At 58.0% G+C, this 21,909-nt stretch overlaps 1 protein-coding gene across 6 annotated transcripts in view; it reads left to right on the top strand.

The window, feature by feature from the left end:
• HSPG2 (heparan sulfate proteoglycan 2) overlaps positions 1–21,909 on the top strand; it is a 99,271-nt gene that overhangs the window by 40,488 nt on the left and 36,874 nt on the right. For 4 of the 6 annotated variants that reach the window (XM_025447974.3, XM_025447976.3, XM_025447975.3 and 1 more), the window contains exons 6-33: positions 25–185; positions 1,765–1,893; positions 2,148–2,408; positions 2,522–2,641; positions 4,370–4,501; positions 4,656–4,800; positions 4,893–5,044; positions 5,136–5,282; positions 8,127–8,290; positions 8,964–9,143; positions 9,243–9,439; positions 9,535–9,682; positions 10,392–10,519; positions 11,209–11,295; positions 11,388–11,446; positions 11,625–11,692; positions 12,771–12,911; positions 13,020–13,196; positions 13,369–13,548; positions 13,667–13,785; positions 14,432–14,543; positions 14,722–14,835; positions 14,919–15,046; positions 15,408–15,494; positions 15,956–16,005; positions 16,330–16,424; positions 16,719–16,859; positions 17,118–17,309. In XM_025447974.3, the coding sequence (XP_025303759.1) occupies positions 25–185; positions 1,765–1,893; positions 2,148–2,408; positions 2,522–2,641; positions 4,370–4,501; positions 4,656–4,800; positions 4,893–5,044; positions 5,136–5,282; positions 8,127–8,290; positions 8,964–9,143; positions 9,243–9,439; positions 9,535–9,682; positions 10,392–10,519; positions 11,209–11,295; positions 11,388–11,446; positions 11,625–11,692; positions 12,771–12,911; positions 13,020–13,196; positions 13,369–13,548; positions 13,667–13,785; positions 14,432–14,543; positions 14,722–14,835; positions 14,919–15,046; positions 15,408–15,494; positions 15,956–16,005; positions 16,330–16,424; positions 16,719–16,859; positions 17,118–17,309 (3,814 nt within the window). Of the gene's footprint in view, positions 1–24; positions 186–1,764; positions 1,894–2,147; positions 2,409–2,521; positions 2,642–4,369; positions 4,502–4,655; positions 4,801–4,892; positions 5,045–5,135; positions 5,283–8,126; positions 8,291–8,963; positions 9,144–9,242; positions 9,440–9,534; positions 9,683–10,391; positions 10,520–11,208; positions 11,296–11,387; positions 11,447–11,624; positions 11,693–12,749; positions 12,912–13,019; positions 13,197–13,368; positions 13,549–13,666; positions 13,786–14,431; positions 14,544–14,721; positions 14,836–14,918; positions 15,047–15,407; positions 15,495–15,955; positions 16,006–16,329; positions 16,425–16,718; positions 16,860–17,117; positions 17,310–18,314; positions 18,354–18,908; positions 19,011–19,578; positions 19,777–20,422; positions 20,507–21,909 lie in introns of all 6 variants that reach the window. The other 2 variants (XM_025447973.3, XM_049106034.1) reach the window with 2 other exon arrangements.

Consider the following 21,909-nt stretch of genomic DNA (forward strand, 5'->3'; position numbering starts at 1 on the left):
CTCCTGCCCCATCCCCATCCCTAGGGAGCTGGACGGCTGGGTCTTTGTGGAGCTGGATGTGGGCTCTGAGGGGAACGCGGACGGGGCTCAGATTCAGGAGGTGCTGCACACAGTCATTTCCAGCGGCTCCGTGGCCTCCTACATCACCTCTCCCCAGGGATTCCAGTTCCGTCGCCTGGGCACAGGTGAGCCCATCCTGGGGCCTGGGGCGCTTCCTCGTTTCTCAGACTCATACGGGTCCCCTTCCAGTGTCCATCCCCACCATGGGCTCTTCTGGCTTGGGGCCTGTACACCACTAGGGGCGGGGGGCTCACTACTCCATGAGTCTGCTCCATGGGTCTCTATGCAGTCCTGGCTTGGGTTGAGTGTAATCTGTTTCCTCTATCATGAGCCAAATTAGACACAATTTCTGTTCTTTCTCTCTGGACCTCTATACACTGACAATAGGTGATAATTCCTTTCTGCATCTAATACTTTCAGATCCAAACACTCTTACATTTGATAATAACCAACAAATGTTTACTGACTGCTGACCGTATGCTAGGCACTCAGTGGGGGCCTTATATCCAGCCTCCCATTCAGCCTTCATCATCCCTATGAAGTAGATATTCTTCCCGTTGCAGAGATGAGGGGACTGAGGCCCAGGAAGGACAAGTGGCTTGTCCCAATTCACACAATTTTCCAGTTCTGGAAAAGCCAGAACTTACACCAAACCCCAAGTCTGTGCCAGTCCTGCCAGAACCTGTGATGAGATGAGATGAGAAACTCAGGCTCAGAGACATCAAGAAACTGGCCCGCAGTCACACAGCTATCAGAGACGAAGGCCTGGCACCCCGTCTCCTGCTTTGACTCCCAGACCAGACAGGCTCTGTTCACTCCCCCACAGGCTCCACTTCTCAGGCCCGACTCCATCTCAGTCTCTCCCTCTGGGAAAGCTCCAGCACATCACAGTCCCTGACTTGGGGGAACCCAGAACTGAGCAGACTCTTTCCCTACCATGGTGTAGCCCAATCAGAAAAAAAAAACAAAAACAAAACAAAACAAAACAAAAAAACAGTGAAGTTATCATCTCTCTCATTCTGCACATAAAAACCCAGTGAATGCACCTGAAGATCATTTGTTCTTTTTGGCATTCCCCAGCCTCAGATCTGAAGATTGCTGGGGGCCCAGCTCTCTTCTCCCCACCCTTTAGGGAGCCTTCCTGGCTAGGGATGGTGGGATGGGCCTGGCTCAGCCTTGCAGCCCCCGGCTCCCAGGTCCCAGGGGGACGGTGCTGATCACACCTTCCTTTCCAGCACAGACACCCCCGCCCCCTCCGGCCGCCGTGGCGGCCGCAGTGACACCAGGTGAGAGTGTAAGCCAGAGCTAGGCCCAGCCAGGTACCTGGACAAGTTCGTGGATGGAGGAGAAGGAAGGATGAGGGCAAGATGGCTGGGCAGAGCTCGAGCCGAGCCGCCCCTTCTGCTTTTCCCTCATCCTCACTGGGCCAGGCTGTGGCCTGCACGTGTGTGATGTGGTGGTTGCACGCGTGTGGCTTGTTAACGGTGTGTGGGGTTTGCGGAAGGGATGGGTGAGGCCACCGCCACATGTCCCATGTCCCATGTGTGCTGTGATGTGTCCACTGTGTGCTTCTTTGCCTCGCTGAAATCTGCTGGAAAGCCGGACACGGGGCACCAGAGCCTGCTCCCAGCCACACACTGCCCGTACCACCCGCACCGTCCGCCCCCTGCCCCCTGCCCCTCTGACCCCCTCCAACCCCCACAGTGCCCCAGTTCGCAAGAGTCTGCACCGAGGCCGAGTTTGCCTGCCACAGCCACAACGAGTGCGTGGCCCTGGAGTATCGCTGTGACCGGAGGCCTGACTGCAGGGACATGTCTGACGAGCTCAACTGTGGTGAGGGGCTGTCATCCAGGGCTACAAGTGGCCCTGCAGACACCAAGCAGGGCCAGGGTGCACGAGGCCTCCAAGCCAACTGGGAGCGTGAGGGTCTGGTGCAGGTGGGGGGGCTCTGAGGCAGGTGGGCAGGGATATGGGAAGGGTGGGGGCACCGTGTGTGGCAGGGAGGGATGGGGAGGGCCTGCAGAGCAGGGGGGTGAGGAGCCACACACTGCCACCCTGTGCTGACACCAGGGGGGCTCTGTCCACAGAGGAGCCAGTCCCAGAGCTCAGCTCCATACCCCCCGCCCTGGTGGAGACACCACCACCACCTGTAGAGCCCCAGCCGGAGGCAACCACCACAAGGCAGCTCCCAGGCAGCCCCACTCCCCAGCTTCTGCTCCCCAGTCCAAGCAGGCCTTTGCCCTGTGGGCCTCACGAGGCCACCTGCCACAGCGGACACTGCATCCCCAAAGACTACATCTGTGATGGGCAGGAGGACTGTAAGGATGGCAGCGATGAGCTGGACTGCGGTGAGGACTGGCAGGGCAGGGGTGCTGGCCAGGGGTGGAGGGGGGCAGAGGGCAGGGGTGCCGTCCAGGGGGTGGGCGGAGGACCGCTGGCTGAACCTGGCCTCGTCCCCTAGGCCCCACCCCACCCTGTGAACCCAATGAGTTCCCCTGTGGAAACGGGCACTGCGCCCTCAAGCTGTGGCACTGTGATGGGGACTTTGACTGTGAGGACCGCACCGACGAGGTGGACTGCCGTGAGTGAGCCGGGGGGCCCCCCCCGGACCCAGCCCCCCTGCCCCGGCCCTGCCCCTGGGACTGTCTGCACTCCCTGGCTGAGTTCAGAGGCCCTGGGGACAGACTAGAAGGTTCCCCCCACCCCCGCTCTCTCACCCCAGCAGTGAGGGCTCTTGGCTCTGAGCTAAACTTTGCAGAAATCAGTGTGGCCAGACTGCCCGTGGCTAATGTCTCCTTTTTCTTTTCTGTACTTTGTCACCATTGATAACATTCTCTTTGTTATTTACGCTCAAGTAAAGGTCAGACAAGCCGAGAGGGCTTGATACCACTGTGTCCGCTAGTGAAGTGACTCCTGGCGGATGGGGGAGTCAGAGCCTCTCCCCGGCGGGCGTAGGGCTTCTTCACGTAGAGCTAGCTCTGAGGTTTCTGCACGTGCATCTGCCCAGCTCTTCTCATCTCCCCATTCCGTCCCCCATTGCTCACCTGTCCGTCCATCCATTCACCCAACTCTCCGTCCGTCCGCTGTCTGTCCACACAGCTCTTCCTCCATCTGTCCACCCGTCCACCCCACATCCTTCCTTTCTCCTATCCATCTGTCTGACCAACCGTCTGGTTGTTGCCCATCCGCCCAGCTGGCATCCATCCATTCAACCAGCGTTAAGGACGTTCTGACAGTTAAATGGGTGAGGCCGGAGAGCCAGACACCCTATTGCGTAGCATCTTGAGTGTCCTGTCCCATAGGGGAACCCTGGGGATCATTAGTCTGAGATTGAGGATGATCTTCAAACTATTTCTCTGCAATCCCGGGTCCCATGTCTGGGTACATGGTGGCCTTCCTTCTGTCCTCGAGTCCAGCTCCTCCCCTCTTTCCTCCACCTTCCCTGTCCCCTATTGGTGCTGGAGGGAAGCGACAGCATGCCACAAACTGACGAGGGTTTTAGGTTGTCCTTCCTCTGGCTGAGCTTGCCTGATGAGACATCCCCTTGGGGAAGAGGAGTAATTTAGGGCTTTAGTTGAAAAACCGTTCTCAGCTGGGGAAAAGGCAAAGGAGACCAAGTCATTGATGGCAGAGCAGGACGGAGAATGTGAAAGCTGAGTGGCCTTGGGAACTCATAGAGTGTTGGGCCAGAAGCCCCAAGCTGGTCAATAGATGGCTGCCTCCTGGCCTCTCTCACTTCCTTCCCTGTGGGTGTGTCGCCTCCCCTCAGGCTCGGCCTTCTCTGGCCTTGTCCGTGTGTCTGTCTCAAAGTCCATCTCCCCAAGGAGGAATGCCAGTCATCACCTCCTAGAGATGCCCAGCTGGGGCCCAGCCCTGGTGCCAGACTGCCTCTGGGTAGTCCACTGGTGGTAGCCTCGGGTCGGGTGCCACCCCTGGGCCAGTCAGAGGGGTACAGGCCCCCTGCAAGGCCTTCCTGGTAGAGAGAACTGCACCAGGCATTACCTGGTGTCTAGGGATACCGGCCACTTGGCCTGTGCCTTTGACAAAGGTCTTGTGTTTCTGAGGGTGCCGAGTGCGGGTAGACCTTGGTGACCATGATGTGCCGGGTATACCTCTGTTTTAGGGAATGCAGGTGGAGTGAGGGGGGCACGGGGTAATGTGATGAGCCATTCGGTGGCCGGCTGTGACAGTGGGCAGTGTTGTGGCGACAGTGGGTGGGTCTCATCAGGGCAGCTGTGTGTCCTGGGAGTTGGGTGGTCCTCCTTGAGGGCAGTGTCTGCTGCCCACACCGCCTGGCTCTGTCCCCCAGCTGCCAAGCGCCCCGAGGATGTGTGCGGGCCCACGCAGTTCCGCTGTGTCTCCACGAACACGTGCATCCCGGCCAGCTTCCACTGTGACGAGGAGAGTGACTGTCCCGACCGCAGTGATGAATTTGGCTGCAGTGAGTAGGGGCTGGGGTTGGGGGGCTGCAAGCTGTGGGCCCTGGGCCCGGGGTGGGTTCCAGTCCCCCTGTCCAGAGTCTTAGTCCTGCTCCCCTCATCTGCCCCTCTTCCCTTTGCCCTTCACACCCCTCACTCCTGCTCTGGTCTCCCCAGTGCCCCCCCAGGTGGTGACCCCTCCCCAGGAGTCCATCCAGGTTTCCCGGGGTCAGACAGTGACCTTCACCTGTGTGGCCATTGGCGTCCCCACCCCCATCATCAACTGGAGGCTTAACTGGGGCCACATCCCCTCTCATCCCAGGTATGGTTCTAAGCCTGGGCAGGGCCTAGGGTATGGGGGACACTGGGCCAGTGGCCCCGACCTGATCCTGCCTCTGTCTCGGGGCTCTCCAGGGTGACAGTGACCAGCGAAGGGGGCCGTGGCACACTGACCATCCGTGACGTGAAGGAGGCAGACCAGGGTGCCTACACCTGTGAGGCCATGAATGCCCGGGGCATGGTGTTCGGCATTCCTGACGGTGTCCTGGAGCTCATTCCAAAGCGAGGTATGGCCGGTGGAGACATGGGTCCTGGGCGTGTGGTGGAGCCAAGGCTGCCTGCTGGTGACCGGCTGCATACTCCTGTGCCACCCGGCAGGGCCCTGCCCCGATGGGCACTTCTACCTGGAGCACAGCGCCTCCTGCCTGCCCTGCTTCTGCTTTGGGGTCACCAACGTGTGCCAGAGCAGCCGCCGCTTCCGAGACCAGATCCGGCTGCGCTTTGACCAGCCCGATGACTTCAAGGGTGCGTTGATGGGTGGACAGTTGGGCAGGCGCCATGGTGAGCGGGGGTGTGGGGTGGCATTGCGGGGTGGTAACCAGGTTCCAGTGGGCTCAGGGAGGGGACAGATAAGGGAGAGCAGTATGCGTGGGGTGGATGGGGTCAGGTTCAAGGATGGCCATAGGGTTGCTGAAGAAAGGCTGAGCCGTGTAGGAATAGCATTTCAGGGGGAAACAAACATTTTAGGAAAAACCAAATCCAGACTTGATGTCTGCCTGCTTGGGTTACAAAGAGAATGGGCTCTGGAGCCAGATTCCTTTTTTTTTTAAGGATTTTACTTATTTATTCATGAGAGACACAGAGAGGCAGAGACACAGGCAGAGGGAGAAGCAGGCTCCCTGCGGGGAGTCTGATGCAAGATTTGATCCCACGACCCCGGGATCACGACCTGAGCCCAAAGGCAGATGCTCAACCCCTGAGCCACCCGGGTGCCTCTGAGTCAGATTCCTGGTGTAAATCACGATGCTCCCTTACTGCCTGTGTGCCTTTGGTCAAGTTACTGCCTTGTGTCTCCTTTTTCTCATCTACTAAATGGGGATAAAAGAAGAACTACCTCCCACGTTGTTGTAGGGACTTTAAGGGTTAACACTCAGAATAGTGCTCAGCCCATGGTAGGTGCCCAGTATACATCCCCTGGTGTCCTTGCCATCATCCTCATTATCCTCATCCCGAAGAGACTGAGAGGTGCCCGTGTCCCCAGAGCCAGGCTCTGGCATCTTCTTAGCCTGGGGCTGACCTCCAGCTACACCAGTTACCGTCTATGGGGCTCTTCGCTTCTCTAGGCCTCTTTCCTCAAACCTCCGTTCTCTCTGGCTCTGAAAGACAGAAGGGCAGGGGCCCAGGCATGACACCGATCTGGGTTCGAGTCCCAGCTCCTGTTTCCCGCCTCTCTTCAAGCTGCACCCCATCTCACTTCCTGCATCACAAAGGATGCAAGGAAGGGACTCGGCTGCCTCCATAGTAAACTCTCAGCACTGTGGCCCAACACACAGCCATCGTGCAGCTGGTGGTCCTTGCAGGGTTGGGGTTGGTTTTACTCCTTTAAGAGGAGGACCCTGAGGCCCTCCGAGAGACTGTGGGGCATCCCTGCAGAGGCTGTTTAGAGCTGGAACCCAGGCCTGTCTAATCGGAGTCAGAACGATCAGGGTTCAGGGTAGGCAGGGATTCCAGGCTGAGCAGGTGGCCTGGACATGGATGGTGACTAGGACACAGGGGACCCAAAAACATCCTGGAAGGAAGGGAGGAGGGCAGGCCTGGGGGAGCGTGACCCAGGCTTGGGGGCTATGTATGGTCATCCTGCAGATGAGGGTGTGACTCTTCCATGGTTACAGGGCTTACATTTATGATGAAGGGGAGAAGCTGTTACCACACAGATGTAGACTTAGCACAAGGAAGGAATTTCTAAGAGACAAATCTGTCCAGGGTTGGAAGGGACTGCCTTTGGAGGTAAGGAGCCTCTCATCCCTTAGAGCTTTTTCAGTGTGGCAGTCACTAGCAACACGTGGGTATTTAAATTAAAATTAATTAACTCGCACCCCTGGGTGGCTCAGTCGGTTAAGTGGTTACGTGTCTGACTCTTGGTTTTGGCTCAGGTCATGATCTAGGGTTGTGAGATCGAGCCCCATGTCGGGCCCCATGCCCAGCAGGGAGTCTGTTTGGATTCTCTCTCTCCCTCTCCACCTGCCCCTCCCCACCATGCACACGGGCTTTCCCTCCCTCTCTCAAATTAATTAATTAATTAATCTTTTTAAAATTTAATTAATTCACTTTCTCAGCTGCACTAGCCACATTTTGAGCACCCGGTAGCCACATATGGCTAGTGGCTACCGTATTGGAGAGGCAAGTATAGGACATGTCCATCCTCACAAACATTTTCTTAGATGGTTAGTGCTGCCCTAGAGACCTGGAAGCATGCTGTAGAGAGAAGTCCTCTGTGTGTGTGTGTATGTGTGTGTGTGTGCACACGCGTGAGTGCACATGTGCACACTCATGGGGGTGTGGGGGCGGTTGGGCTAGATGACCCTCATCATGACAGCTGTTTTTGAACACTCCTTTTGTGTCACACTCTGTTTGAAGCACTTCATATCAATTTGCTCATTTTATCTTCGCAATAAACTGAAGCAAGCCAGTATTACTTCCATTTTGCAGATAAAGAAACTGAGGCCTTTGTTCAGACTCACACAGCTGAAGGGTGGTAGAACCAGGACTTGGCCTCTGTTCTTGAGCCCTGGGCAGCTCTCTACCGCCCCCTGAGGGCCGTTCCAACCCTGACAGTCCATGGAGCTGTCCTCCAACAAAAGGCTCTGAGAAGTCCTGCTACAAAGCATCCCCTTGACCTTTCTTTTGACCCTGTGGTTCCCAAATGGTTCCCAGCTGTCATTCTTCAGCACTGACTTTCCCCAGAGTGTGCTTTGGGAAATGCTGCTCCAAAACCGTAGGAAAGGAAAACACTGCTTTTTTTTTTTGGCAGGGGTGGGGGTGGGGGTGGGAAACACTAAAGTTCTCTTTAAATCAGATTTCTTGGGATCTCTGGGTGACTCAGTGGTTTAGCGCCTGCCTTTGGCCTGGGGCGTGATCCTAGAGGCCTGGGATCAAGTCCCGCATCAGGGTCCCTGCAGGGAGCCTGCTTCTCCCTCTGCCTGTGTCTCTGGCTCTCTCTGTGTGTCCCTCTTGAATAAATAAATAGAATCTTTAATCAATCATATTTCTCCCAGAACTTTCCTGTCTTTCTGGATGACCACCTCTCAAGGTGGGTGTCAACGGCCCGCTCGTGCTGTGGCGCTCATCCCTCCCTCTTGCTGTCCGCAGGGGTGAATGTGACGATGCCCGCGCAGCCCGGCATGCCACCCCTCTCCTCCACCCAGCTGCTGATCGACCCTGCTCTGCAGGAGTTCCAGCTGGTCGACCTGTCTCGACGCTTCCTGGTGCATGACTCTTTCTGGGTTCTGCCCGAGCAGTTCCTGGGCAATAAGGTGAGCGACCAGCCTGCTGCTCTGGGTGGGGAAGGAGCCAAGCCCCCCTCACATGCCCAGAACCTCCCTGGGCTCCGCTCCCTCTGGAGCTGGTAGGCAGCAGGACAGACTCAGCTCTGGGGGAAAGGTGGGCAGTGGCTCATTCATTCGGGATGCCTGGCCACCACCCTCAGGTTAGAAGGAATGCGGACTCCGCCTTTAGGAAGGGTTCCTGGGGAACCCTGGGTGGCGCAGCGGTTTGGCGCCTGCCTTTGGCCCAGGGCGCGATCCTGGAGACCCAGGATCGAATCCCACGTCGGGCTCCCGGTGCATGGAGCCTGCTTCTCCCTCTGCCTGTGTCTCTGCCTCTCTCTCTCTCTGTGTGTGACTATCATAAAAAAAAAAAAAAAAAAAAAAAAAAGGAAGGGTTCCTGGACCATTCCCCCACACCTGGGATGGGGTCAGTGCCCCTCCTCTGGCCTCCCTGGGCACCTTTTATTCTACTACCCATTGGACCGAGTACCCCAAAGGCAGAGCCAGGTCCCACCCATTTCTGCTTCCCTGGGCCCTGCCCTGTGCCAGGCATGCCATGAGTGCCAGGCACACAGGGAAGACGGAGAAGGGCCAAGTGGACACAGAGCAGGCATGGGGTGTGCCCCAGCTTCCCTGCCCTGATCTGCCTTGTCTCGGCCAGGTGGATTCCTACGGCGGCTTCCTGCGCTACAAGGTGCGCTATGAGCTGGCACGTGGCATGCTGGAGCCAGTGCAGCGGCCGGATGTGGTTCTTGTGGGCGCCGGGTTTCGCCTTCTCTCCCGAGGGCACGTGCCCACACAGCCCGGCACTCTGAACCAGCGCCAGATTCAGTTCTCTGAGGTAGGTGGTGCCTGGGCTCTCTGGGCTGTGGGGGGAAGGGGCTATGGTCTGGGCAGGTGCTAAGGCGTGACGCCTCCACACACCTCTGTTCGTATCCAGGAGCACTGGGTCCACGAGTCTGGCCGGCCGGTACAGCGGGCTGAGATGTTGCAGGTGCTGCAGAGCCTGGAGGCCGTGCTCATCCAAACCGTGTACAATGCCAAGATGGCCAGCGTGGGCCTGAGCGACATTGCCATGGACACCACCGTCACCCACGCCACCAGCCACGGTCGGGCCCACAGTGTGGAGGAGTGCAGGTGCCTGACGGAACCACAGGGTCCCCAGCAAGGTGAGGGGAGAAACAGCAAGGCTCACGGTTCCTGTAACCACTGTCTTCATCCTGCCTCCACAGATGCCCCATTGGCTATGCCGGCTTATCCTGTGAGAGCTGTGATGCCCATTTCACCCGGGTGCCTGGCGGGCCCTACCTGGGCACCTGCTCGGGCTGCAACTGTAATGGGCACGCCAGCTCTTGTGACCCTGTGTATGGCCACTGCCTGGTGAGTAGTGCCAGTTGGCACTTGGACTGGAGTAGAGGGCACAGACAGGGTGGGAAACCCAGGCTGAAGCCTCTTGGTGCCCATAAGCTTAGCATGAGCCTCTAGAATGACTGTCATGGCTGCTGGATAAACTATCATGACCTCTGGATGCATTAACAGAGATAGAGCGTCCAGATAAGGGAGGTGAAGGTCCTGCTCTCTTCCACCCTGGCCAGAACAGTCCTGGAGAGTACTGTGTTAAGGATGGTCCTTAGCAAGGCGGCCCCAAGGGGAAGAAGCCTGGAAATCATCTCTCTAAGGAATAGTAGAGGGCGCTGGGATCATGAAGTTGACAGAAGACAAGGCTCCAGCAGGGCAAACTACTATCTTCAGTTCCTCAAGAGCTGCATAGGGTGGGAAGAAACCGATTCCGGAGGGCTGAAATGGCCAATGGGTACAGGTTAGAAGAGGGAGGCAGGCTTAGGTCAGTGTAAGGCAGGCATTTAGAGCCTTCTGTGGAACAGGCTGCCCGTGTGAGGTGATGAATTCTCCATCCAGATGCAGCTGGATGCTCCCCTGTCTGCAGAGCTAGGGAGTAGTTCCAGCATGATGGAGGAGGCTGGGCCAGCCTCAAAGGGCCACCCTCAGAATCCAGTGTGGCTCTACACTGGGGGCAGAGGGACTGCTCTGTGGGACCTGAACCACTCCTTCCCCTTCCCCTTCCCCCCAGAATTGCCAGCACAACACAGAAGGGCCACAGTGCAACAAATGCAAGGCTGGCTTCTTCGGGGACGCCACAAAGGCCACAGCCACTGCCTGCCGGCCCTGCCCTTGCCCATACATTGATGCCTCCCGCAGGTCAGACCCAGCTCGGGGTTGGGGAGGCGGGGATATGCTGGGGGGAGCGGGTCGTACAGCGGCTAGGGTATACTCTGGGCAGGGAGGTGGGAGACGTAGGTTCAAATCCTAACCTGGTCACTAAATTGTCCTGTGCCTCTTGACCTCTCTGGGCCTCAGCTTCCCTCCCCATATAATGGGCCCATCTGTCTTTCTAGCGTTGCTATGAGGCTGCAGAGCAAGAATAGGTGAGCAGGGGTGCCTGGCTGGCTCAGTCAGTAGAGCATGCAACTCTTGATCTCAGGGTTGTACATTCGAGCCCCATATTGGGCTGGAGAGATTACTTAAAAATTTTAAAAATCTTGGGACACCTGGGTGGCTCAGCGGCTGAGCATCTGCCTTCGGCCCAGGGCGTGATCCCAGGGTTCCAGGATCGAGTCCTGCATTTGACTCCCTGCAGGGAGCCTGCTTCTCCCTCTGCCTATATCTCTGCCTCTCTCTGTGTGTCTCTCATGAATGAATAAATAAAATTAAAAAAATTTTTTTTAATCTTAAAAACAAAAAAGGAAGAGGTGAGCAAAGAAACGGCATCATGTCTCATGGCAAACTGTGCCATGTAGGCAACAGTCATTTCCCAAGGTGGGAATGTAAGCCCTGGCCTGGCCCCTCATTGCAGCCCTGCCCCATGTCCTGCCACTTGATACCCACAGATTCTCAGACACCTGCTTCCTGGACACGGATGGCCAGGCCACATGTGATGCGTGTGCCCCAGGCTACACAGGCCGCCGCTGTGAGAGGTGAGGGAGAGCCAGCGGGGACTGGGGGAAGCAGGTGCTGTCCTGGGTGGGGACATGGAAGCACTGCTGACGACCCTCCCTCTCTCCACCAGCTGTGCCCCTGGATACGAGGGCAACCCCATCCAGCCAGGCGGGAAGTGCAAACCCACCAGTGAGTATCACAGCCACCGTCCCTCAGCACCTTCCTGGGCTGCCCACTGGGCCCCAGTCCTGGAGACCAGCCCCAGCCCCTCATTCCTTGGGGAGCCATCCCATCCTGCCACCTGTCTGGCCAGACTGGGTTCATCCCATTCCCACCTGCCTTGCCAACACCCACTTTGTGCTTTCAGACCAGGAGATTGTGCGCTGTGACGAGCGAGGCAGTGTGGGGACCTCTGGGGAGGCCTGCCAGTGTAAGGTATGCATGCCCTCCCCCCACCACCCAGGGGCCTCCAGTGGGCACAGCTGAGAGAGGGAGGAAGGAGGCTCCACCTTCTCCATGGCTCCTTGGCTGGTGGGTGGTGGCCTAGCCAGAGGCTGCGGGGCCTGGCCAGCTTGTCTTACCCTCACCGAGGTGGCCTGCCCTCAGGAAGGAGCCTCAGCTGGGGAGTCAGGTAACCTGGGTTGAAGTCCTGGATCCTTTGCCAGTCATTCTTAGCGTGACTGTTGTATCTGTGTTGTTGTACCTTTGCTTTTTATATTCTCACACTGACGTGACCATATGGGTATTAGCAGCCCCAATTTACAGTTGAGCAACGGAGGCCCAGAGGCGGGACATGATTTGCATTAAGAGTGGGAGAATCAGGTGTCAATGGAAAAAAGAACTGGACAGATTTTGGAGTTAAGCACTCCTCATCTTAAATCCCAAAGTGGGTTAGTGAGCTGAGGGACCTGGTGTAAATCATTTCCCATCCCTGAGCCTCCGTTTTCTCATGTGAAGCATGGAGGTGTCATATACTTCTCAAAGTACTGAGAAGACTTAAATGAGACTGATGGATGAACAGTAGCCAGCACAGTGCGTGAAACACTCCATAAAGAGTAGCAGCAACTTTTAACCGAGTTGCTTTACTTCAGATCTTTTTTTTTTAAAGATTTTATTTATTTACTTATTCATAAGAGATACAGAGAGAGAGGCAGAGACACATACAGGCTTCCTGCAGGGAGCCCGATGTGGGACTCGATCCTAGGACCCCAGAATCATGTCCTGAGCTAAAGGCAGATGCTCAACCACTGAGCCACCCAGGCGTCCCACTGTATTTCAGATCTACATGTGTTTCTGAGCCTCCCACCAACCAAAGAGAAAAGGGAAAAAAGATAGGTTGCATAAGCTCCCATTAATTGGGAATTGTTCCCATGGTGGCAGCCCTGCTTACAAGTGCTCTTTCCGTGGCTTTCCTGACCTTGGGTCCCCATCTAGAATGTGGGCAGATTAAGCTGGAAGCTCCAGGCAGCCCCTCCCGTGGGCCATCCTGCAGCTCCCAGCTCTGTGCCTGCAGAACAACGTGGTGGGGCGTCTGTGCAATGAGTGTGTCGCCGGCTCTTTCCACCTGAGCACTCGTAACCCTGATGGCTGCCTCAAGTGCTTCTGCATGGGCGTCAGTCGCCAGTGTACCAGCTCCTCCTGGAGACGTGCCCAGGTACCCACGTGGGTGGGAGGGGAGACAACTGGGATCCCCGAGCCCCAGGGTGGACCATGAGCCGGTCCCAGCCCCCAGCCACCGTGCCGGTCTCTCTCCCTCTCACAGGTGCAGGGGGCTTCTGAGGAGCCCGGGCAGTTCAGTCTGACCAACGCCGCAGGCACCCACACCACCAGCGAGGGCATCTCATCACCCCTGCCTGGGGAGCTGGTCTTCTCTTCCTTCCACAGCCTCCTGACCGGACCCTACTTCTGGAGCCTCCCCTCACGCTTTCGTGGGGACAAGGTGGGCAGGGGCTGGCGGGAGAAAAGGCATTCTGGGCAGCAGACACAGCACAGGCAAAGGCCGGGAAGCAAGAGTATTACGGTGCCTTCGGAGAAAAGGTGGAAGATGTGGCTGGCGCAGGGGCATGGCTGGATGCGGGGCCTCAGCTGAGCATGTCTACCCTGTGTCCCAGGTGACCTCCTATGGAGGAGAGCTGCGCTTCACAGTGACCCAGAGGCCCCAGCCTGGCTCCACGCCCCTGCACGGGCAGCCCCTGGTTGTACTGCAGGGCAATGGCATCGTCTTGGAGCATCACACTTCCCAGGAGCCCAGCCCCGGCCAGCCCAGCACCTTCACCGTGCCCTTCCGGGAGGTGAGCAACACGCCCCGGAGCCTTGCTGGGGAGGGGTGGGCGCCCTGCCTGTCTCACTCAGGGGTGTCAGTATTTCAGGACGTCAGGGCTTACAGCACATGTGTCCTCTCCTTGGCAGCAAGCATGGCAACGGCCTGATGGGCAGCCGGCCACACGGGAGCACCTGCTGATGGCCCTGGCGGGCATCGACACCCTCCTGATCCAGGCGTCCTTCAGCCAGCGGCCAGCCGAGAGCAGGTGTCTGGGGCCAGGGCGGGAGGACAGAGGGGCTGGGGCCAGCGGTTCCAGTCTAAGCAGTGCGATGTGGTGTGGCCAGACTGCCAGCTCTCCCACATGCAGGCTGTGTGGTCTTTGGTGCCTCATTTTCCCCATCTGTAAAATCAAGATCATGGGGCCTCTGTTTGGTCGGGCTCCCTAGAAGCAAAGCTGAGATGAGGATTGCGGCAGCACACCACTCACAGTGAGAACGTGGGAGGGAGGGGGAGGGAAGGACAGACGGACGAAGGAAGGGGAAGTGGCCAGACAAGGAAGCAGTCTCAGATAAAGACAAGCCTCAGCCTCACCCCACAGGGGGCTCTGCTTTAGAGCAAAGGGGCTTTTGTATGCTCGGTCACCCTGTCCTTGTCACCCCCAGGGTGAGCAGGGTGGTATGTTCTGCCCAGGAAAGGAAAGCTCAGTCCCCGGAGAGAAAGTTGCAGGTGTAAGGCATTCGCCTCGGCCCTTACAGCAGCTGGAGGATGGACCCCCAGCTGGGGAGCCAGACGGGGCCCCACAATATCACAGCAGGGCTGATGGGAGAATTAACGACATGATCACACGTGGAGCTCCAGGGATGCCTGGCCCAGAACGTGTGCTTGTTCATAGTGGGTCTTGTCATTTCCAGGGTCTCTGGTATCAGCATGGACGTGGCTGTGCCTGAGGACACCGGCCAGGACCCCGCGCTGGAAGTGGAGCAGTGTACCTGCCCACCCGGGTACCGTGGCCCATCCTGCCAGGTGAGGCCTGCAGCCCTGCCCACCCGTGCGCCAGCCACCTCCTTAGTGCTTCCCAGGCTCCTCCCCCTTTAGCTCTGCCGTCATCCCCAGGCCCACACCAGCCCCGCCACCCCGTGGGCACTGCCCTGAATGGGCCCTGCCAAGGAGGGTCCTCCTACTGCCACCTTCTTGCCCCTAGGACTGTGACACAGGCTACACACGCATGCCCAGCGGACTCTACCTGGGCACCTGTGAGCGTTGCAGCTGCCATGGCCACACGGAGGTCTGTGAGCCTGAAACAGGTACCTGCCAGGTGAGTCCTGCCCTCCTTCCTTCCGACCTCAGGGATCTGTGGCCTGCAGGGGCCCAGCCTCAACCTACGCTCTGCCCCTCCAGGGCTGCCAACACCACACGGAGGGCCCTCAGTGTGAGCAGTGCCAGCCAGGATACTACGGGGACGCCCAGCGGGGGACGCCGCAGGACTGCCAGCCATGCCCATGCTATGGAGCCCCTGCTGGTGGCCAGTGCGTCCAGCCCCTGCCTGTACCTGCCCTTTCCTGAAATATCCCCTGCCCCCTTCCAGACTCCCTTCGTCCCAGTCCCTTCTGAGAGGCAGTGGTTAAATCCTGGCCTCGCCACCACCAGGGGCCTGTGTCACTTTGTGTGAGATATGCTTCCGTCACTGGGCCTCAACTTCCTCATCTGTGAAATGGAGATAATGATACACCCCAGCTTGGCCACCCGTGTGAGAGCTGAATGAAGACTCTTAGCACAGGGCCTGGCACATAGCTCGCTTGCCCACTCTTTGTCTCCCTGCTCCCCTGGTCCTAAAGGAAGGGCTGCTGGCCTTCTAACTAGAAATTTGTACCCCCCCCCCCGCATCAGGGCTACCCATACTTGCTTTCTGGACACCGACGGCCACCCCACCTGTGACGCGTGCTCCCCAGGCCACAGCGGGCGTCACTGTGAGAGGTGAGGCAGGTGGTGGGCAGATGGGGAGCGTGCGGGAGGGGCTGCCCCAGAAGCTCCCACTCTCCCCCTCACTCAGGTCCCCAGAGGACAATCAGCTCCCCTCCCCGAGAACCTAAAACCTCAGAGATCTAAGCCTGCAGTTCACCTCCAGCCTCTGCCCCCACCCCCACCCCGGCCAGGCCAGGGCTTTCCCAGAAAACCCCTCATTCCTGCAAAAGGTCCTGGGTTCAGGGCCCGATCATGCTCACTCACTGGCTCGGTGGCCTCAGGCTTGTCCCTGCCCTTCTCCCTCCATCTCCCTATCTGTAAAATGGGCGAGTTAGGCTGATTGATTCCTTCCCACACTGTGAGGCCTGGTTCCAGCCTGAGTCCAGCAAGGGCCCCTGGCAGTCCTGGGATCACAGCAGGCTCCCCAGGATTCCGTGGCTCTGCCCTCCCTTCACCCCATGCTTTCTTCCTAGGTGTGCCCCAGGCTACTATGGCAACCCCAGCCAGGGCCAGCCATGCCAAAGTGAGTAGGGTTGGGGAGGCCTTTGGGGTTGGGCTCCCCTGTCTCCCCCAGGGGTGGATCTGGGTCAGAGCCTCAGTTCTCCTTCGACCTGCACCAAGTGACTTTACCTTCCTGCGCCTCGGCTGCTTTATCTGTACAATGGGTGTAGTAAAAAGCTCACTGGCTCCAGAGGGCTGCTATGAATGGATATAACGCCTCCGTGTGGTAGGTGGTCAGAAATAAATACTCCCTCCCTGGGTGGTGAGTTAGACGCCTAGACGGTGGTGGAAGTGAGGGTGCGTGGAGGCGGTTTGGGTTTCCAGCTCTGGCTTCCCTCTACCTCAGGAGACGGCCAACTGCCAGAGCCTATCGGCTGTGGCTGTGACCCCCAGGGCAGCGTCAGCAGCCAGTGTGACGCCGCTGGCCAGTGCCACTGCAAGGTTAGCTCAACCCCCTGCTGCCTCTGAGGCCCCGAACCACAGCCATGGTGGCTGCCCTGCTATTCCCTCTCACCGTACCCTTGGGGCCGTCCCGGAGCCCCCACCACCTATCCCGAGGCCCCATCTCTGCCCCGCTGTTCAGAGCCCGGTGGGAAATCAGGAAGCCTCTGACGGGAGCGGGGCCTAGGCACGGGGGCTGCAGGGGCTCCCCAGAACTTCGGGAAGTGACTGGGAGGCTGGAGGTACCAGAGATCCGCCCGAGCCCCACACCCACCCTTCTGTCCGTCCTCCCAGGCCCAGGTGGAAGGCCTCACGTGCAGTCACTGCCGGCCCCACCACTTTTACCTGAGTGCCAGCAACCCTGACGGCTGCCTGCCCTGCTTCTGCATGGGCATCACCCAGCAGTGTGTCAGCTCCTCCTACACCCGCCACCTGGTAAGAGCGTGTGCGCCGCCCCTCTCCGAGTCACCCCTGGGGCTGGGCAGAAAGCTGGCGTCCCCTATGCCTGTGAAGGCACCCACCCCCCCCGACCCCGTTATTGCTTGTGTCAGCACAGAGCCCAGCACCCCTTTCTTCTCCCCAGTGGCCTCCCCATTGCCCTGTTATTTCTGTCCTAGCCCTGCTCTCAGCAACCCTCACCCCATGACCCACCCCTGAGCCCACGCTGACACCCTGTCCTCTCTCTGCTGCTAGATCTCCACCCACTTTGCCCCCGGGGACTTCCAAGGCTTTGCCCTGGTGAACCCCCAGCGGAACAGCCGCCTGACCGGAGGCTTCTCGGTGGAACCTGTGCCCGAGGGCGCCCAGCTCTCCTTTAGCAACTTCGCCCACCTTGGCCATGAGTCCTTCTACTGGCAGCTGCCGGAGCCGTACCAGGGAGACAAGGTGTGATGCGCGGTGAGGGCGGGCAGGCTCTCCCCGGTCCCCGGTTCCGAGCCAGGCCCTGCTGAGCCCCGAGGCCAGCGGGGACTCAGACACAAGTTGACCTCAGAGCAGGCGTCGGCCACATTGTGCATAAGCGTGTGACCTTTGGGGTCAGATAGGCTTCAGTCTAAACCCAGCTCTGCCATTTATCAGCTGACTGCCTTTTGATAAACCTCAGCTCCAGGGTGGCTGGGAGGATGGGAAGCCGTGCCTGGCACACGAGAAGTGCCCTCCTGTTAATGATTATTAGCTTTCATGCAACAAAGAGGTCCTGGGTGAGGCCCTGGAAACACAGGGACAAATGACACAGCACAGTTTCAATTTCATCCATTTGCTCCCTCAACGTTCTCTCGTCTGTGCTATTGGCTCCGTGTCTAGTGTGATACTAATTCTGATTATAGGTCATCGTTATTGAGCCCTCACTGTCCCGGGCATTGCTCCAAGTGTTTGTACTTGTAAATCACCTCTACTGCCCCATGTCCCATGGGAAAACAGTCAGAGGCTGCCCTGGGATACTGCACTGGTCAGGGAGGAGCCGCGGTTTGGTGGGGAGGTGGTGGTGATGGTGGTGGTGTGGGATACAGGATCTTAGGGGCAGACTCCAGAGCAGCCTGCCCAAATATGTTCCTCGAACTGTCCATGCCCCCCAGTGGCACCCAGGGAAAGATGGTCTTGGTACAGGAGTCCCCTGCTGGCTGAGGTCAGAGCTCAAGCAGTTGTGTCCCCTCACCCAGGATTCCAGGGAGGTCAGGGACACAGGAGGGACAGTCCCCAAGCTGCCCTGTCCTTCCGTGGACAGACCCAAGTATTGCAGCCTCCTCCCCAGGCTGACCTTCTTTCTAGTCCCTTCTCCCTCTCTGGTTCCACCACTCCTGGCTTCCCTGTCTGCCTCTCTACTGCTCTGGCCTGCAGTTCACAGACCTCTTTCCCTGACTCCCTCTCTTGGCGTTTCCCTATGCCCCGCAGAGGGAGGCATATTTTGCACAGATGCGCCGGGCTCACAAGGTAGGCCCATGATCCGAGTGGTGTGAAATGGATGTGACACAGTCGTGGTGTTTTTGGAGGCTGTCAGTCCTGCATGGAGAAATGCCCAGTGCCCAAGGAAATGTGGGTCTGCATGAACCCAGGTAGTGCCTGATGGCCCCGCAGTCAGGGCACTGGGGTGCCCCAGCCCTGCAATGCCAGGAATTAGAGCTCAGAGGGTGTGTGTCCCATCTGCTCCGTGGTCTGGTCCTGGCACCTGCTGTCTGTGGCCAGAGTGGTGGCCGAGGTGACAGGGAAACTGACTCGATGCTAAACCACATGACCATACCTGGCCCACCAGGTTACCCTAGCACTGCCTCCCAAGCAACCTCCACTAACTCTGTGTGTGTGTGCGTATGCCCCTTCAGCAGCCTGGAGTTAACCCCTGTGTGCCAGCCCGGAGCGGGGAGTGTGCATCTTCCTCCCCAGCCAGTGTGGGCCTCTCTGGCCACTGTATCCATGGGGAGAGGTCACTTCCCCGGGCTCCAGCGCTGGGGCCCTGGGAGATCTGAGCTGGCCTGTGCCCTCCCCCATCAGAACCGCACGTCCCTCTCAGAGGAGCAGTTGCGGACAGCTATGACACCTGGGAGGACCATGGGGCCCCCGAAGGGCAGGGGCCGGGCACAGCGGCCATCACAGGTAACTCCGGGTCTGGCCGGGACAGGCTGCGTCTGGGGCCCCGTTCAGACCAGAGAGTATAGTTCAAGCAAGAGCCTTGAGCTGAGGTCCTGACCTTCCCAGACCATTTCCCCCAACCCAGGCCCCAGCCTAATGCCCAGGCCACTCCAGGGTTGCCCTGGGGAAACGTTCCAGAGCTGTGAAGGGCTTGGGCTGGCACCATAGGCATGCCTGTAGGTGAGGCCCAAGGAGCAGCCTCCCCAACCACAGAGGCCCCTTGGGCAGCCACCAGCCGCGCTCGCCTGAGCTGGACAGAGCTGTCGACCTGCCTCTGGCCAGGACATATCCTCTGTATGGGCGTCTCCCCGTGGGCATCTGGGCCCATCCCAGGACGACCCCTCCCTCAGGTTCATGAGGAGCAAGAGAACTTCAGATGCAAGGGCCAGAAGGCCAGGTATTCGAGAAGAGCTAGCACAGAAGTAGGGGGCTCCCTGGGCCTCGTGTGGCCTGAGGGGAGGCGAAGCGTCATGATGTCTTTCTGTCCCTCTCTGCTCCTTCCCTCTGTCCTCCCTCTCTCCCGGTCCCCCAGCTGGATGAGGCCCAGAGGCGGATGGATGCCGAGATCTGGGAGCTCCTTTCTAGCTTTGCTGCCCACCCCCACCCCCCCGCCGGGGGGCTCTTATCCCGTCCACAGCCTGCAGCTGCTCTGCAAGCAGCTCCACTTTCTTCCTCCTCCTCCTTCTCTTCCTCCTCCTCAGCTTCTGGGCCTTCCTCAGCAGGCTCTCAGGTATGCGCCGAGGCACCCGCCAGGAGACCCCCACCTGCCATGTTTTCTAGACTTCAGTTGGTTCTGAACCAACTCAACAAATTCCACCGTTTCTGCCCACTACCTGGACTCTTAGTTACCTCTTAGTTACCTGTATTTTATTTTAAGATTTTATTTTTAAAGTCACCTTAACACCCAATATGGGGCTCGAACCCACAACCCCAAGATCAAGAGTCGCATGCTCCACTGACTGAGCCAGCCAGGGGCCTCTCAGCTTTCCCTTTAAATCAACCCCGTACCAAGTCCTTTGTGCTAGTCATACATTTTCCAATAGACAATACCCACGGAATTTCTAAATGTTTTCTGGTGCGCCGTATCCATCATTGTGGGGTCCCCAGGAGGCACAGGGCAGACACGAGGAGATGCCAACCCAGCCACGCTCAGTGAGAGCAGTTGAGGTGGTGTCTGGGTTCAGGGTTGGGGAGCAAGTTGTCCCAAGAGCAGAACTTGAGCTTTGGGTGGGGGGCTTCCTCCTCTGGGCCTGCCTCGAGGGTCTACGTGCGTGTGCATGTGTGTGTATCCCTGCCAGGGCTGTAGCTGTGCTCTTGCCCGCCCCCCACCCCCAGCCCTCTCAGCAGCTGTCACTGCCTGTCCTTCTCTCTCCTAGTTCTCTCTCTCCTACGAAGGCTTCTCTCGGCTTCCTGGGAGCCTCTATTATTGGCAGCTGCCCCAAGCCTTCCTGGGGAACAAGGTAACAAGGACTTGGGGGGTAGCAGGGTGTCATCGAATCCTAGAATATTCAAGAGCCCTTTGTCAAAGCCCTTTAAGACCCAGACGAGGGATCCCTGGGTGGCGCAGCAGTTTGGCGCCTGCCTTTGGCCCAGGGCGAAATCCTCGAGACCCGGGATCAAATCCCACGTCGGGTTCCCGGTGCATGGAGCCTGCTTCTCCCTCTGCCTATGTCTCTGCCTCTCTCTCTCTGTATGACTATCATAAGTAAACAAAATTAAAAAAAAAAATTTGTTAAGACCCAGACGGGGGATACCTGGGTGGCGCAGCGGTTTGGCGCCTGCCTTTGGCCCAGGGCGCGATCCTGAAGACCCGGGATCGAGTCCCACGTTGGGCTCCCGGTGCATGGAGCCTGCTTCTCCCTCTGCCTGCTTCTCCCTCTGCCTGTGTCTCTGCCTCTCTCTCTCTCCCTCTGTTACTATCATAAATAAAAAAAATAAAAAAAAAAAAGAAGATCAATTTAAAAAAAAAAAAAAAAGACCCAGACGGGTAGACCAAGGCCCAGAAAGAGGAAGGGACTTGCCTGGGTCCCACGTGGAGCTGAGACTGTCTCACCCAGGAGGCTTTACCCTGTGTCCGGATCACTGACCTAGCCCTTGGCTCCGCACCTACTCCTTCAGGGAACGTTCATTTAGCACTTCCTGTGCGCTGTGTTGTGTGTGGGCAGAAGACGACCCTGGCCTCCCCAGCTCACTGTTCCTCCGATTGTGGCTCCTGTCATTGTCAGCATCGTCAATAATAGCATTGTTGTTACCGTTGGCGTAGCGTTAGGATTGACATCAGCTCTATGTTGTTCCAAAAGACAGAATGCCTCTTAAGAATACACATAACAGGGACGCCTGGGTGGCTCAGCGGTTTGGTGCCTGCCTTCGGCCCAGGGCGTGATCCCAGAGTCCCAGGATCGAGTCCCACATCGTGCTCCCTGCAGGAAGCCTGCTTCTCCCTCTGCCTATGTCTCCGCCTCTCTCTGTATGCCTCTCTTGAATAAATAAATAAAATATTAAAAAAGAAAAGAATACATATAACATGCAGTAAAATGACATTCAGAGAAGCAGATAGGACCACACGGTCCAGGGGGAACTGAGGATGAAAAAGACTTGCTAAAGCCGAGGGCAGAGCCAGGGGTCACGAGAAGCTGGCAAGCTTGTAGGCCGTGCATCCCGCAGGCACTCTGCTCAGTGCAGTATTTTACACAGCCTATGTTACTTAATCTTTGTGCTACCCTTCAAGTTACTTTGTTTTTTAAAGGAAAATTTTATTTATTTGAGAGAGAGAGAGTGCGTGTAAAAGAGAGGGAGTGCAAGCAGGGGAGAGGGGCAGAGGGAGAAGCAGACTCCGCATGGCAGGGAGCCCAATGTGGGACTC

The sequence above is a fragment of the Canis lupus genome, chromosome 2 (genome assembly GCF_003254725.2).
Source record: "Canis lupus dingo isolate Sandy chromosome 2, ASM325472v2, whole genome shotgun sequence".
Taxonomy (NCBI): Eukaryota; Metazoa; Chordata; class Mammalia; order Carnivora; family Canidae; genus Canis; species Canis lupus.